The 15,997-nt window shown below is 48.3% G+C and overlaps 1 protein-coding gene across 1 annotated transcript; it reads right to left on the bottom strand.

Moving 5' to 3' along the window:
• Window positions 1–8,393: 8,393 nt before the first annotated feature.
• LOC130861499 (Golgi reassembly-stacking protein 1-like) lies at window positions 8,394–10,312 on the bottom strand. Its single transcript, XM_057750436.1, has 2 exons — window positions 10,193–10,312; window positions 8,394–9,871 (listed from the first exon to the last, which is right to left on the bottom strand). The coding sequence occupies exon 2, from the start codon at window positions 9,713–9,715 to the stop codon at window positions 8,576–8,578; it is 1,140 nt and encodes a 379-aa protein (XP_057606419.1). The 5' UTR covers window positions 9,716–9,871; window positions 10,193–10,312; the 3' UTR covers window positions 8,394–8,575.
• Between the last annotated feature and the right edge of the window lie 5,685 nt (window positions 10,313–15,997).

Here is a 15,997-nt window from a genome sequence, read left to right as displayed (position 1 = left end):
AGGGGCTCAGGTACCCTGTGTCCTGCGCGGCAGCGTAGAGATTAGTAGTCTCTGCTTCGCAGTCTGACGGGCGTGACGCAAAAAGCCTATCCAGCCACCACTTTCAAGAAACAAGACTTTGAACAAGATACAACGCTTCTGCAAAATTCAGGGAACTCGCTTGTAAAATGGCGATTAAAAATAGCACCTACACTAGCTCGTTGTGAGCGTTAGCCGACATAAACTGCTCAGCAGCGTCTGGCATGTGTAAATGCGGCGCTGCTGTCCTGCCGGCTCCCCTCTGGGCTCTGTCCTCAGCTGCGACGCAGCAGCCCAGCTCTGGCAGTGAGAGGGCAACAGGCAGCGTGCCGTTCCTCCAGCCCCACCTGGTGACCGAGCGCTGCAGGTGCGCACGCGGAGTCAGCATCCTTCCAGACACACAGACCGACTGGTCATCGTCCACCTGCAGGTGCCAGGAGAGCTGGCGGCCGGGACCTTGACCACAGCAGAGTGGGGGTCCACTCCCAGGGAGGAAGCCGTCAGGGGAACAGTCATCTCCCCAGGGAGGTTCCTGAACCCGCTGGACACCCTCCAACAACGCTGCAGGGAAGAGAGCCCTCGGGAGGCCTGAGGCTCTGAGGCCTTGGTATTCGGGGCTCTGACCCAGCATCCACCCCTCAGCTACCTTCTTTCACTCACTCACTCACTCACTCAGCTGTGAAGGTCGGGACGAGCTCCACACTGGGTGCCAAGGGCTCAGGCATTAACCAGGTGGGATCTCTTCCTCCCAGACCTTCTAGACAAGCAGGTAAAACAGAGGAGCGAAAGAGTGAAGTGAGGATGGTCGGGGAGAGGCTAGCGAGATGCAGCATGGCCAGTGGTCACGGGTGATTCAAAATTCCTTAATTTCAAAGGCCTTTCTTGAAATGCACAAAGGCTGGAAACCATCCGTGTAGTTTCATAGGTAATGTTCCTTGTTGCCCAGAGATTTCATAGTGGTATGACGGTTACAGCAATCCCAGGCTTTGCTGTGTACTTTCCATAATGTAGCTAATTAAATAACATTTTAAAAATTGCTTGCATTACATTAATCTATAACAAATATAATAAGATTAGCAGAGAATCAGCTGTGCAACATCGGGCATGGATTTCTATTATAGGATTCTGATGCTATTTCAGGGAAAAAGTAAAAAGAGCAGAGAGAGGCAGAAGAGGCCAAAGACTTGGGGATAGAGGGAGAAACAGCGTAGGGAGGAGGAGGTTGGGGGGGGAAGGGGGGAGAAAATAGGGAGGAGGAGGGGGATGAGGGGAGGAAGAGGATGGGGGGAAAGGGATGGAAGCTAGGGAGGAGGAGGCATGGGGGAGGGGGAGGGAGATTGAGGGGGGAGGGGAGGACCAGAAGAGAGAGGCTCAGAGGCTGAGACTTTGGGGCAACAGCTCCTAGGGGAGAGCAGACCCACAGTTGGTGGGACCGGCAGGGGCCCAGCTGGTGACTGGTTACAGCGGCCACGGGAGTCTCGTACGCATGGTGGCCTGTAACCAGGGCTTCCCATGCTGGCACAGCGGAGACTTAGGTTCTAGTGTCCCCATGACTATGTTTTAAGAACATGAAACCTCAGACAAAAAGATACTAAATGACTCTCCCAAACTACTTGCTGGTGGCCTGACAGGGACTAGTGTCCAAATAAACAGAATATGGTGTCAGCTCTCTGCATGCCTGCCTTGTGTTCCAAAGCCGGGCCTGTTCCCGGCACAAGAAGGGATGCATGATAGCTTGTGTTCAGTGATGTAATAAAGTAATGTGAGGGTGTGAGATGCAGCAAAGTGTGTCAGGGCATCTAAGGGAAAGGAGACCAGATAAGGTTTGGATGTCGCAGAGAAAGTGGCCCTGCTGTACCTTAAGGAATCATGGGATATGGGACATCGAAGGAGGAGGGGGACGCACCCCCCACACACCCCGCCACGCAGTGGCAGCTCCTGAAGGCCAAGCCAGTTCGGCGTGTCTGTCCCCTGCCTCCCTCTCGGGCCTCTGCTCGTGCTTCCTCCTCTGGGTTTTCTGTGCAAACCCTGACCTCCCCTCAAGCTTCAGTTTAAGGCTAAGAAGCTTCCCCAGACCATCCACTCCCCCAGCCCCTCTCAGAGCCTGCCTCAGGGAGTCAGAGTCACAGTAACTGATCCGTGAACACATGAGGCTCTTGTGACGGACACTCGAGTATCAGATCACAAAATAAGGATTAAAAATGATTCCGAATTGGTGGGATAAGCCCCCAAATTGTAAAGTTTTTTATGGATGTATTTGATCCGTTGATTCCAGGGCTCATGGCAGTTTCTGGAGGCACATGGCCTCCCCCAGTCCCACCACCCCTCAGTCCTTTACTGAGCCGTGCGTCGTGGTGAGAAAGCCACCCCAGAGGATAAGGAACCACGTGTGGCAGGGCTGAGGCGTATTTACAGAAACGGGACTGGCCTTCAGGCTGCAGTTGGCTGACCCCTGTTCTAGGTTACGAGCCACCGAAAACTGGGGGCCGTGGGTAGTAGGAAGAGAGGACGGCCACAGCTACGGACAGAGAGGTAGTTTCAGCTCCCAAGGACAATCCACAGTCCTGTTCAAGTACCCAGAATGCAGAGTGCTTGGTGCTGGGTCCTCCTTGATCCCCCCCCCGGAGAGTCTCCAGTTTCTACAGAACAAGGTCTGCAATACCAGCCTGGCTCTGAAGGCCAGCCCTCTGCCTGGAATGGGAGCTGGATTCCGACCATCTCTACTCTGGCTTCTGCGTTTGTGATCTTGGTTAAAACAAGGTTATAAGACAGACAGGAATGACATCACGTATAAAATGAGTAAGGATGCAGGTGAGAGTATAGGTGGATGAGAGAATGTGAGACAAAGCTGTTGAAAAGCTTTTCTCTTGGGGGTGTGGTGGGGTGGTGTTGATAGGAAGGAGTCGGAGGGACGGGCCTCCTGGGGCAGAGCCAGAAGCAGCAGGAGAAAGGATTGAGCTGAACCTCATTTCAATATTTGGTTTTCCCAATGGAGTATAGAAACATCGCCAATTTTTCCTCATTTTTCATTTCTTTTCTCAAATTTCCCCTATTATATAATATGTAGTAAAATAAAATGGTTAGTAGCACGGGTTCTAAAATCTGACTTCCTGGGATCAAATCCTGGTTTTGCCACTACTGTATGTGTGACCTAAGGTGTTGGATTAGATCCTCCAAGCCCAGTTTTCTCACTTATCACTGTTTCTTCCTGTTGTTGGGAGGATTGTGTCAGATGATGCAGGTCTGGCCCGGAACCAGGTCTGGCCCACGGTACTCGCTGAGGACAGCTGTGAACTGTTACAACCGTGGTCGTGATTCCTAATGAATCCTGGGCCCTTCGTGAGGTTCCCTGGGATCCCCAAGGACCAGGAAGATGGGGGGTGGCAGGGTTTCCCTGGAGGAGCAGGTGTGGTGGGGACGGCTGGGGGGTGGGGTTGTCCGTAACGCCAAGATGCTTCTTTCCTTTTTCTAAATCAGCATTTCCTGGGCGCAGCATGAAGCTCTCAGGGAATTTTTTAGAGGCTTTCGTGTGTTTTATTTCACTCCTAAGCTTGTGGGTCAGACAGAGCAACATCCTCCCTTATGAGGATCCCAGGCTCACCCGTTTCTCATCAGAATTTGAAATCACCCCAATGTGGGCTCTGTTTCTTTCTTCTCTGAACATCCAAGATTCTGAGGAGGAACTTTTTCTCAAAGGCCCAGTGAAGTGATCTTGAAAGTATTGTGTGTTCTACGGAAGGGAGGGGTGGGCGGGGATTTACAGCACCCATCTCAGGTTGTGATTCTCCCAACTTTGAGGCCATGGCCAGGGGCACATGCTTGATGGCTGGTTTGAGTCAAGAGCTGAGGCCCAGAAGTGATGGCCCAGGGCTCCTGCTGGGGTACCTGCAGCCTCCTCTGGGCCCTCCCCGTTCTCCCCGCCTCTCCGTCCCAGAGCTGCTCAGGGCCCTGACCCACTCCTGAGATGATGACCCTGTGGGCTCAGGACATGTTATTTCCCCTGGGGAACAGTGGTGAGGCCGGGCTGACTGTCAACTCCCCTGACGAGAGGCTGCCTGACTGCACACACTTTAAGGAGCCTGAGCAGATCTGGGCGACACCAGGGCAGAGGGAGAGCGACGAGGTAACTTGCCACAGGGGCAGGGAGAAACAGTGCACGTGGCCGGGGCAGCCAGGTCACTAGAGTGTAAACCTCTGTCAGGGGTCCCCTCTTCCTGGGGATGGCAGGGTGACTGCCAGGGGTGAGGGGGAGGGAAGAGGGCGTGGGGAGGCTGTGCGGGCTGCAGGGAGTGGGATGCCCCCGTGCTGGGCTCCCAGGCAGGCCCCACCTGCCCGTGCTTGCAGCCCCTTCAGGAAGTCTTTCTCGGCAACTCTGTCAAGAGACTGACTTCTGCTTTTCAGGTTTCCAGGCCTGGAAAATCCTCCACAACCCACAGGATCTGTCGTTCTGCCTCCAACACCTGACATGTCTGGCAAGTGTGGATACTACGCAAGATTCCCCGGCTCAGTAAGGACTGTCATGGAGATAATTCTGCTTCCCTGGAGAATCTATTCTAGGGAGACGGGAAGCCCTGAAATCCCTGCCAAACATCCTTCCCAGAAAGTGAGGCTACATCCATCACGCAAGTGGAGGGTTGTGCTCCTGAGCCCGAGCACTTGAATGCTGATGGGCCAGGTAAGAAAATCCTGAAAGCAGAGGAAGCTGGGGGATGACAAAGAAAGGAAACGGAAAAAGTGGGGCTCATAGCACATGGGAGGCCCTGTGGCTCAGAGTCTGGAGGCTGACCCCCGGTCCCAGCTCCTCTACTGTGTAACCTCTGACAAGGCATGAACCTTCTGTGCCTTGGTTTCCTCATCTTTAAAACATGGAAATATGTTTGTGGTCTTTAGGGTGTAACCAAAGTCTTAGTACACACTCAACAATTTCTGTTTATTTAATAAGAGAACGATACTCCTACATTTTTGTGAGAAAGAATAAAATTAAAAATTCGTGAAAGATACCTCCAACCCTGTCTTAGTCCTTCCAGGCTGCAATAGCAAAATATACTGTAAACTGGGTGGTGTGTATATACATCCCAATTTTCATAAATATTTGATCCTTAAGGATAAAAACACCTGCTCTTCCCCCACCCCAAATCTTTAAACACTGTTCTGTAATCATATTGGTTATGTAGTGGTGATATTCTTCTCCAAAATTTAAAAAAAAATTTAGTAGGGTGATCCCCAGGAACAAAGGATGTTGCAGAAGAAAAGCAAAAGTAATGAATTAGAAGCCCGAGGAAGATTTTATGAAAAACAAACTGGGTCATCATATACTTAACAGGGAAGAAACAAGCTGACAGATAAGAGCCTTGGAGATGATCTGGAGGTAAATATGCACTCAAGAAAGGGAAATTCAGTTGTAAAGTATTTTTTTAATTATAAAAGGACTTCAAATTTACAGAAAAGTAGAGAATAGTTAAACAAACAACATATGTTCACCACTTAAAGTTAATAGTTAATAATATTGTATTGTATTTGCTTCCTCTTTCTTTGCAGAGATGCTTTAAAGTAAATTTAAGATATTGAGGGCAGCAGAATGCACCACCCAGAAAGTGCTGCGCTGGCTCGGGGGTTTGTTTTGAGCTGAAGGCAGCTGAGACCCAGCAGATTCAGGAAAGGCTTTTGACCTTTCCTTTATTTTATTTTTAAGATTTTTTTTTTTTTGATGTGGACCATTTTTAAAGTCAGCATTGAATTTGTTACAATACTGCTTCTGTTTTATGTTTTGGTTTTTTGGCCACGAGGAATGTGGGATCTTAGTTTCCTGACTAGGGATTGAACCCACACTCCCTGCATTGGAAGGCGAAGTCTTAATCACTGGACCACCAGGGAAGTCCCTTGACCTGTCCTTTAACTGCGTAAAATAATTAGACAGGGGGCCTGTACCAGGAAGGGAGCTACTACCAGAGATAATTTTTATGTCAGAAAGACTCATCTGCAGGGCAAGGTAAACATCTGTTTAGCATACATCTGCTCCTCCCACCTGCCTGTGAAGTGTCCTCCTCCCCTTTGAAGCCCCCGGCCCGGACCCCCTTCTCCCTGGTCAGCATGGTGTAGAAACTTCTGTTGCCTGACTGCCAGGGAGTCTCATTTTTTTAATGGGGCTCCCAGATGTACAAAGCTTTATTTTCCCTGTTTATCTGTCTTATGTCAATTTGATTATTAGACAAACCAAAGAACCTAGAAGGAAAGAACGGAAAAATTTTCCACCCCCAAATATCATGACATTTTACTCCTAAATAAGCTGATTTGTATCTCCAAAAATAAAGATTCACAAATATACATTTTACTGGGTTGGGGTGATCTGAGAGCCCTGAGGACCCGCCTGAGGGCCTTTGTTTTGCGGACTAAGACAGACGTGGGAGATGAGCCCTGACACATGGGCAGGGCAGGATGAAGGGGTTCAAGGTTGTTCAGAGGATGTGGCTGGAAGGAACACTGAGCCTAGGGCAAGGACTTAGAGACATCAGGTGAGCAAGTTTGAGTAAATTTTCTATTTGGTGTGTGATTTAACCATTTTCTCTGTCTCCCTGTAATGTCTTTTTTTTTTTTTTTTTTCAAAGTGTAGTACACATTTATTTTCACTTGTCATTTTCCTTCATAGCAGATTACAGAGGAAAAAGAAACTTCTGGTTTTGTGTTTACCCTGGAAATAATCAGCATTGATATCCATTTTATTCCCCCATTTAGGGAGGGGAGTGTATAAACGTGAGGGAGGGAAGAACCAGGTCCCTTGGGTGAGGGTGACTCTGGGTCAGACTGCCAGGCTACAGTGAAGGGAAGCTGGCCTCAGAACAGGTCCACAGTGATTCTCTTCTACTTCCTGGATTCCTACAGGCAGACACTGGGCTCCCAGACAATCCAAGAACCAGGCTCCAGCACTGGCTTTGGACACAAGGCCTCCCTGTTCTGCAGGCTTATCAGCTGCTCTGCAGGCTTATCAGCTGCTCTGGTAGACTTGACAAAGGTTCGCTTTTTTTTTTTTTTTCCGGCACATGGGCTTAGTTGCTCCGCGGCACGTGGGATCTTCCTGGAGCTGGGATCGAACCCGTGACCTCTGCATTGGCAGGCAGATTCTTAACCACTGCGCCACCTAGGAAGCCCCGACAAAGGCTCGCTTTTAAAATGCAGTCACAGTGCTAGAAATGAAGTGTTTGATGATTTGGGGCCCTCCCTCCATATACTTGGTCTGTGCCCCCCAGAGCAGACAGTCCTTGTCCTATAAGCCTAACAGAGCTTTGAATTCCCTGTGAGTACAGAAATCAAGTGGTAAAGGTGGGACTTTGGATGGGGCTGAGGCTAGATGGCCAGGCTAGAGGCAGCCCTCATGGTAATCAGCAGGGGCTGTGGGAAGGTGAGGGACTCTAGCCAAAGAGCAGAGGACTTCAAGTGATGAGGGGCTATCCCTGGCTGCAGCCCTCCTCTTCCTATAGGAACCAGGCAGAATAGAAGACCCAACCTAGTCTTAGCCTCCCGAGACCCTGGAGGCGAGGGGAACAGCCCTCTCCTGTACTGTGGGGAGGAACAGAGGGCCCTTACCCACTCTTGTCCAGGCCCCTTATTCATCCTTGGGGTAGGAGCTGTGTGTAAAGAGCTCCAGGAAGGAGGACCGGCTCTGAGAGTCTGCTTAGGGTGGTGAACTTAAATTTGTAACTTTTACTCACCACTGGGGCTGGCTGGATGACTTATATATTTAGAAGAGATGGTTGTAAAAGTTTGGGAGCTGACAGGAGTCACAACCGGGGCCACTACGTCTGTGGGGTACAGATGCTGGGGAAGAAGTATCGTGGCCAAGCACAAGTGAGTCTCTGCGGAAGGGCGCAGAATTTCCCTCCTCCCTCAGGAGAGGTGGGCAAGTTCACTGCCTCTCCTCCAACCATGACTGGAATAGGCAGTCAGCCTGAGCGAGCTGTGCAGTGTAGCACAAAGTGAGACAGGAACTGGGGCAGCAGGGGTCCCCAGGGCTTGGCGGTGCCTTCCATCATAGATAGGGCTGGCTGAGCTGTGTGGGAAGAATCACTCCAAGCCCTACAGAGCAATTAGGCAAATATTCCACACCAACCCCTTCCTCCCTCACCCCATCTTCACACCTGATGGTGCAGCCAGTGACCAGACCAGGAGCAAGCAATGGGTACATGGCCAAAAGATGCCCTTCCCCAAGGCCCACGGCCTTCTCTTACTCTACCCACTGAAGTTCCACGCCTTACCCAAGCAGCAAAGAATCCTTTACTCTCCTACCCGAGCTCCTGGAAAACTTATTTAACCTGGGTGCTACTCCCAGCCCCCTACTACGCCAAAAGTACTTGTTTGAGATTCTCAAACAAGTACCCAATTCCTCAAAGCCAGGACCATCAGGCAGAATGAATGCTGGGAGGTCATCTCTTGGAGACCAGTAAGGTCTGAGTGGACACAAGCCACACCCTTGTCAGCAGCAGCCCAGGAAGCATAACGCAGGTGGCTGGGCCACACAGTGTGGCCAGTGCTGCCTCCCACTTCTGGGCCTCATGAAATGCCATCAGAGGGCCTTGTATAGCCCAGGGTGTTCTTTGGGGGTGGAGAGCTGTGCCTGGCTGGCTGCCCTCTCAGCCTCTGCCCTGAAATCTGGGCTCTCTGTGCTTGCTGGCTCCTCCTCAGCCTGGGCTTCGAGCAGCTCAGCAGACAGCCTGTCTTCTGGTGAGGCGGCCGAGGTGAGGCTGTCAGGAAGTGTCAGCTGAGGCAGGTGGTCCGCCTGGGCCTGGGCACCTGGGCTGTCTGGGAAGGAGACCTCAAACTCTGACCCAGACCAGGTGGCCTCACCGCCACGCTCAAGAGAACCACTACTCGAGCAGACGTCCTCCGGCCCTGAGGCTGAGACCGCAGTGGAGGTCAGCTCTGCAGAGGAGGGCAAGCCGGACCAGACACTGGCGTTGCTGCTGTCCAAGAGGGAGATGCCAGACACATCGAGGAAGCCTGGGTCCATGACTCGCTGCAGTGGAGGCGGAGGCTGGAGAGGAATCTCCAGGGGACGGGGAAGGTCGCCAAGGTCTGGAGCACCATGGCCAGGACTCTCAGGCCCAGGGAGCTGTTCCTCCGTAGAGGACCCAGGTGCCTGCAGCAGGGCCTCCACGTAGTCACCCTGCCTGGAGCCTGTCTCCAGGCCAGAAGGCGCAGGAGAGTCCTGGGGGGTGGGTCCAGGTGGTGGGGTACCAGGCAGTGGGGTACCAGGTGGTGGGGCACGAGGTGGCGGGACACCAGGTGGCTTCTTGTGGTGGCTGGGGGGCTGGGTTGGGATCCGGTGCAGATACCCATAGCCAATACCACAGCCCAGACTGCCCTCTCCACCCCAGGCTGCATTGGGAGTGACAGTCACTTCCCGGCAGGAGTCGGACTCGGAGTTATAAACCATCAGCTTCAAGGGCTTCCCCTCATGGGATTCGATGAGCGAGAAGAAGTCCTCGGACTCCTGGAGGATCTGGTCTGAGCCAGCCACGTAGTCTGTGTAGGGGCGCAGGCCGGCAAGGGAGGCAGGGGAACAGGGTTCTACATCCAGCACGTGCCACACGTGCTCGCTGGCCCTGCGGAAGCTGCAGAAGCGCACGCTGGCGCCCAGCAGGCCCTGGCCGCCCCACATGTTGCTGGGCACCACCTCCACCTCGCGCACCTTCATGGTCTTCATGTTGAACACCTCCAGCTTCACGGGCTTCTCCACGTTGGCCTTCAGCAGGGCCTTGAGCGTGTCGTTCTCCTTGTTCAGCCTTGAGTGCCCGATGGTGATGATGAAGTCGAAGTAGGGCTCCAGGCCTGCCTGCCTGGCGGGGGAGTTCTCCTGCACCTGGTGCTTTCCCTCTTCACCCGGGATAAATGCCATTCCGGGGAGGCCAGACCGGACCAGGAAACGCTCCCGCTTCCTGCAGAGCTCGCACTTGCGGCTGGCGCCGGGCCGATCGCAGCCGCAGACGGGCCGGGGCCCAGGAGTGCCGCGGCGCCGCCTCTGGCCGGCGGCTCCTACCAGGAAGGGGCACCACCCTCCTCCGGGCGGCAGCACTAGGGCCTGGACCCCGCCGCTGCAGCCCCCGGGGCCGGCGATCGGGCGACCCCCGCGCGTCGGTGCGGGCGCCGTGCCAAGGCCACCGGCGCCGCAGGGGCGACTCACCCCGTGCAGGTGGAAGCCCTCGGCGCCGCCCGCGGGCTGCTCGGCGCTGGCGCCCAAGCCCTTGGCCACGGTCAGCTCGGACGCCGGTGCCGGGGACCGCGGCGCCTACCAGAGAGACCAACCCGGCGCCAGGAGCGTGAACTCTCCCTCCCTGTAATGTCTTAATTTAAATTTGCATTATTTTTGAAATGCAGTTGACATATAGCATCATATTAGTTTCAGGTGTACAGCATGATATTGGTATACCTTGCAAAACAATCACCACAAAATTTTAGTTACCGCACACAATTACGATTTTTTATTCTTGTGATAGGAACTTTTAAGATTTACTCTCTTAAGCAACTTTCAAATATACAGTATAGTATGATTAACTATAGTCACCATGCTGTGCATTACATCCCCAGGACTTACTTATTTTGTAACTGGAAGTTTGTACCCTTTGACCTCTTTCACCCATTTTGCTCACTCCTGCCCCCTGCCCCTGACAACCACCTATCTGTTCTCTATATCCATGCGTTTGTTTTTTTTTTCTTTTTAGATTCCACATATAAATGAGATCATATGGCATTTGTCTTTTCCTGCCTGACTTATTTCACTGAGCATAATGTCCTCAAGGTCCATCCATGTTGTCACAAATGGCAAGACCTTTTTCTTATGGCTGAATGATATTTCATTTTATATAGACCACATTTTCTTTGTGCATTCATCCACTGATGGACACTTAGGTTGCCTCCATGTCTTGGCCGACTCTAAATAGTGCTGCAATAAACACAGGAGTACAGCTGTCTCTCAAGATAGTAATTTTGTTTCCTTTGGGTAAATACCCAGAAGTGGAATCCTGGATCATGCGGTAGTCCTATTTTTAGCTTTTCTGAGGAAACTCCATAGTGGTAGCACCCATTTACATTCCCACCAACAGTGCAGGAGGGTCCCCTTTTCTCCACAGCCTTGCCAACACTTGGGGTTTTTTGTTGTTGTTGTTGTTTGTTTGTTCGTTTTATCTTTTTGATAATAGCCATTCTGATAGATTTGAAGTGATATTATGCACACAAGTTCACAATGTATTTTGTCTATAAAGCAATATGTGTTACATGCAAACACTTAGAAACCATGACCATGGTAGAAGTAACCAGGGTTCTGTAAAGACATTACTGGAAACGTGCCAAGTGAACCTGGAACAAGGAGATGGTTTAGGTGACTGCAGTTGTGTTAAAAGATTCAGAGTCAGTTAAGGAGGCTCCCACTGGCCCCGAAGAGGGGAAACTTGAGGACCAATAAAGATAGTAACTGCAAAGTATCTTTATATTCATGAGTCCATGATGTAATTAAAACAAAATAATGTGGATATTGATGTTATTATAACAACATCATTGGAAAAAGTTTTGAATAAGTTCATCACGTTGAAAACTGTAAACAAAGAGAAACAAGTACACGTATCCTGACTCTCCTGCACAAACTACAAGCATGAGTCAAAAATTATCCACACTCTGGTTGTCGAATTTATAGAAGTTTTAATAACTGGAGTGCGGGTAATTTTTGACTCACTCTCATATAACTGAGGATAAGCAAATAGTTTATGAGATGAAGTTTATCATCATAGAACTGTTCCAGCTAATAAATGAAGATGGAATAACAGAACTAGAATAGCACATTTTGGCAACTCCTAATAAAATATTTCATCAAAACTACAATCACCAATAACTGCTAAGATTTCAAAAAGAAAAATAGACATTACATACTTTTTAATAGAGGTACACAAAATAACCTAGGAAGCATTTGTGCCCAAAAATTTAAACCTGAATCTAAATAAACATTTGGATATTCTTGACAGAAAATACAGGAGACAGACGATGTTATCAATAATACAGAAATGAAATCAGCCAAAGGCATGGGAAACTACATAAAAACAACTCACTTTTTTTCAACAAAACAATTGCAAGGAAAAAAACACACAGAGAGAGCAATCTATGTATTAAAAGAATTTTAAGAAATGTCAATGACATTTCAGCGTATGTATCTTACTTGTACCCTGATATGAAGGAAAGAGCACATGAACTTGAATTTATGAAAAAGAAAATAATTATTTTAAGATATCATTTGGCTTTTTAAAGTATGGTAATACTATTATGGTTACATTTTTAAAGATTTGAATGTGGAATTTGAATATAGATTCAAAATTAAAACTTGAGTATGGTGATGTATTTTGGTTAGCAGAGAATGTCCTTAATTTTAAGAGATAGTTGCTAAATGATTATGGTGGAGAATCAAGATGTATATAAATTACTTTCAGGTGGCTTAACCAGGAAAGAAAATAAAAATATGGCAGTGCTAACTTGGCACATTGGTAACAGTTTGAATGCACATTGAAAACTCAGTCTGTAAGTAGACCTTTCCATAGAAAAGACAGCGATTCCAACTGTGAGAACAGTGGAGTGAGACCATGTCACTCTGCCCCTCTCCCAGGTGGTGCAGCTGTAAAAAGCTGGACGGAATGCGTGGAGCCCCCCACTAATGGAGGACCCCGAGGAGTAAACAGCAACAGAGTAATCCAAACTAACGCCAGAATGATGGTGGGCTTACCTTCTGTTCACCCCAGCCAAGTCTCAGGGCAGCTTTACAGGCAGGAGTGGACTTGGACACATGGACAGAGAGCTCCAGCTCAGCCCTCTAGTTCCAGCTGGGGTTCCTGCGAGGACAGAGTGGCAGCCAAGATCACAGGAGCCTGAATCTTTGAAGGAAGGAAGCTTCCTCTCCATTAAGGGGTGCCTGGGCCCTGAGAATGGAGCAAACACCAATGGCTTTTTCTGCCTCAGTCTTCCTATTGCTGCAAAAGTAGGTGAAGTCATAGCAGTGTTGGAGGAGTGGGGATGAATAAGGCCTTCGTTTTTGGCCAGAGGACCACAAAAGAGAGTCTTGGGAGAATGAAAATGTGAAACCTCAGAGAGGGAATTTATGGGATTTATGATTCCATAATGTTGTTCATGAGCTCCAGGCTCACCCGTAGCTAAGTGTGCAGATACGACTCCAAAGAGACTACTCTGCGTCCACTTTGAGAGCTGAAATGAAAGACCACTCTCCAGGTCCCAGAGACCTGCAGGTGGCGGACCTGTAAGGTGGGGCTGAAAGGCACCCTAGGTTTCTGAAATTAGAAATGACACTGAAACCACAACCTACAGAATTCCATCAGAACAAGTGGTCTGAACCCAACCTCACTGCTTTCCTTCTAAAACAAAATTACCAAGACTCTCCACATGATTTAAATAAGATGTCATATAACATAATATTCAAAATATCCAGTATACCATCCAAATTACTTGGCCTAGGGAGAACCAGGGAAAATCTCAACTCCTATTGGAAAAGACACCATGCCAACACTGGTTGACATAGATGTTAGAATTATCTGACAAAGACTTTAAAACAATTATTATAGAAATGTTGCAAATAGCAACTGTGAATACTCTTGAATTGAATGAAAAATAGGAAGTCATGATAACATTATAATTTCTATGTCAAAATAACATGTAAAGTTTACTAATAATTTATTAAAATCATCTCATGCCCTGTCCATATTCAGATTTTCCCTATCATCTCAATAACGTCTGCTTCCAGTGGATTGGTTTGAATAGGGATTCTCAGCACACACATTGCCTTTTATTGTGTTATTTCCTTCTTTTCGACTTTGTAACATCCCATTCTTCCTTTTTGAAGCTATCGATTTCTTGGATAACCAGGGCGCTTGCCCTGTAAATTGCCTCACATGGATCTGACCAACAGCTTCATTGTGATTTTGTTTAATTTGTTGCACTAGCCTTGAAAATAGCTTAGATCTAGAGCTTTGGTTAGATTCAAGTTTTATTTCAAAGACATAATATTGTACAGGTGGCACTGAGTACTTCCTGTTGCATCTCACCGGGAGTCATGTACAATCTAGTTACTCCACGTTTAGTGGTTCAGTGTTAACCAGTGGCTCAGGTGATGTGAGTCTAATTCCTCTATTATAATCAAACACCATGTTGATTTTCTGATTAATAACTTTAGCATCCACTGATGATCATTGTCTATATCTATTATTTTCTTAATGGTTGATAATTTTTTAAAATATTTAAAAATTCAGTCATTTCTTTTGCTTTTAGTAGCCAGACTTTTTCTACAAAAAAAGAGTAATATTACTTATTAAGTATTTGGACACCCTACAATACAGTTTATACAGAAAAGTTTTTTTTTTAAAGTAAAGATACCAATTACTTCTTTTGTTTCATCAACATTTAGAGTAATGAGTCGATACAACAGCTTCCTCCAATGCTGTACAATATTTTTTAAAATTATTTTGTGAACTCATAGATTTGTGTATACTTGATTATTTTGATCTGTGGCCATTAGTGTTCATTTTGATGCTCAATTGTCCCATTTTTGGCCAATGGGAGCCCTGTTAATAATAGACCCGTGTCCTTCTCATATGACATTTCCCTACTTCATGGGACAAAAATACATCCCAGGATTATTTTGCACATTTTTTTTTTACCTGGATCTGGCCATTTCTTCAAAGATCTCTGCCTTCTTTTAGCTGGAAATATTGGGCTGGCCAAAAAGTTCATTCGGGTTTAACCAGAACGAATTTTTTGGCCAACCCAATAGCATGTAGAGACCAGAATATAGATAATGGGAGTATGCCATTTTATTTACTCTTCATGATTCTGAAGTCTAGTTATTATAATCACATTTTTTATGAAAGATTCTGAGGCTCAGAGAAGTTGATAAACATAATTGAAGTCACAAAGCTAATTAGTGGCAGAACTCAAAACTGTTATATGTGCAGTGGCCGAGTACAAAATATAGACATGTGGTCTATGCGATTCGTAATCTGGTTGATAAGAGATGAAACAGTTTAAGTACATTATGAGATGACCAAGAATTACACACTGGATTTCATGGCAATAGAAAGTTGGTTAGTGGGCATAAACCCCAGAGCTAGGGATGAGATCTGAGGAGCTGGTCAACGGCCTACAGGTGAAATGACTTGCACAGGTAAGAGAGGAGGACAGCAGCAGCCAAGGTAAAGGGCCCTGGTGTCTGGTCTGAGTGGCGTGAGACAAGAACTTGTATGATGATGGTTCACTTGGGGTGTCAAGAAGGCGAAGTGGGGAACAGGGAGTGAGGAGGAAGAGTAAAGACCAATCAAGGGAGCATCACCCACGTGGCTGGAGGCTCAGGGCTCCAGCTTGACAGGGCCCTCCGAGAACTGCACAGAAAACCTCCCCAGTTGTTCACCCTGACAATGACCCATCGGCTCCTGTCCCGTGTGTTTTGAGTAATACCTCTTGCACTTCTGAGCTGGATCTGGTTGTATGTAGGTCAGGCACCGGGAGAAAGCTGCAGAGAAAGCCCTTAAGCAGAAGAATATATACTACCAACTGTAGAATAGAGAGCCAGTGGGAAGTTGCTGTATAACAAAGGGAGATCAACTCGATGATGGATGATGCCTTAGAGGGCCGGGACGGGGAGGGTGGGGGGGAGTCGAGGGAGGGAGGGAATATGGGGATATGTGTATAAATACAGCTGATTGACTTTGGTGTACCTCAAAAACTGGTACAAGAGTGTAAAGCAATTATATTCCAATAAAAAAGAAAAAAGAAAGGGCCTGCACTCGGGTGGGTCTCTCTTATTGTGCAGGAAATCGTCAGCCACGACTGTGTCTAAAATGACTCATGGGGTGTGGCTGGTTTGAACCCAGTTTCTCTAGGCTGTCCTGTCCTGGTCTTACCCCTACCCAGGGTTTCTCTGGAGCAGAGCAGTTTCAGAGGGGCT

This window comes from Hippopotamus amphibius, chromosome 9 (assembly GCF_030028045.1).
Source record: "Hippopotamus amphibius kiboko isolate mHipAmp2 chromosome 9, mHipAmp2.hap2, whole genome shotgun sequence".
Taxonomy (NCBI): domain Eukaryota; kingdom Metazoa; phylum Chordata; class Mammalia; order Artiodactyla; family Hippopotamidae; genus Hippopotamus; species Hippopotamus amphibius.
The sequence above is the reverse complement of the archived record's forward strand: the minus strand, read 5'-3'. Positions and strand labels throughout refer to the sequence as shown.

Coding starts and splice junctions, on each gene's coding strand:
- LOC130861499 (XM_057750436.1), bottom strand. CDS start 9,715: ATGAAGACCATGAAGGTGCGCGAGGTGGAGGTGGTGCCCAGCAACATG.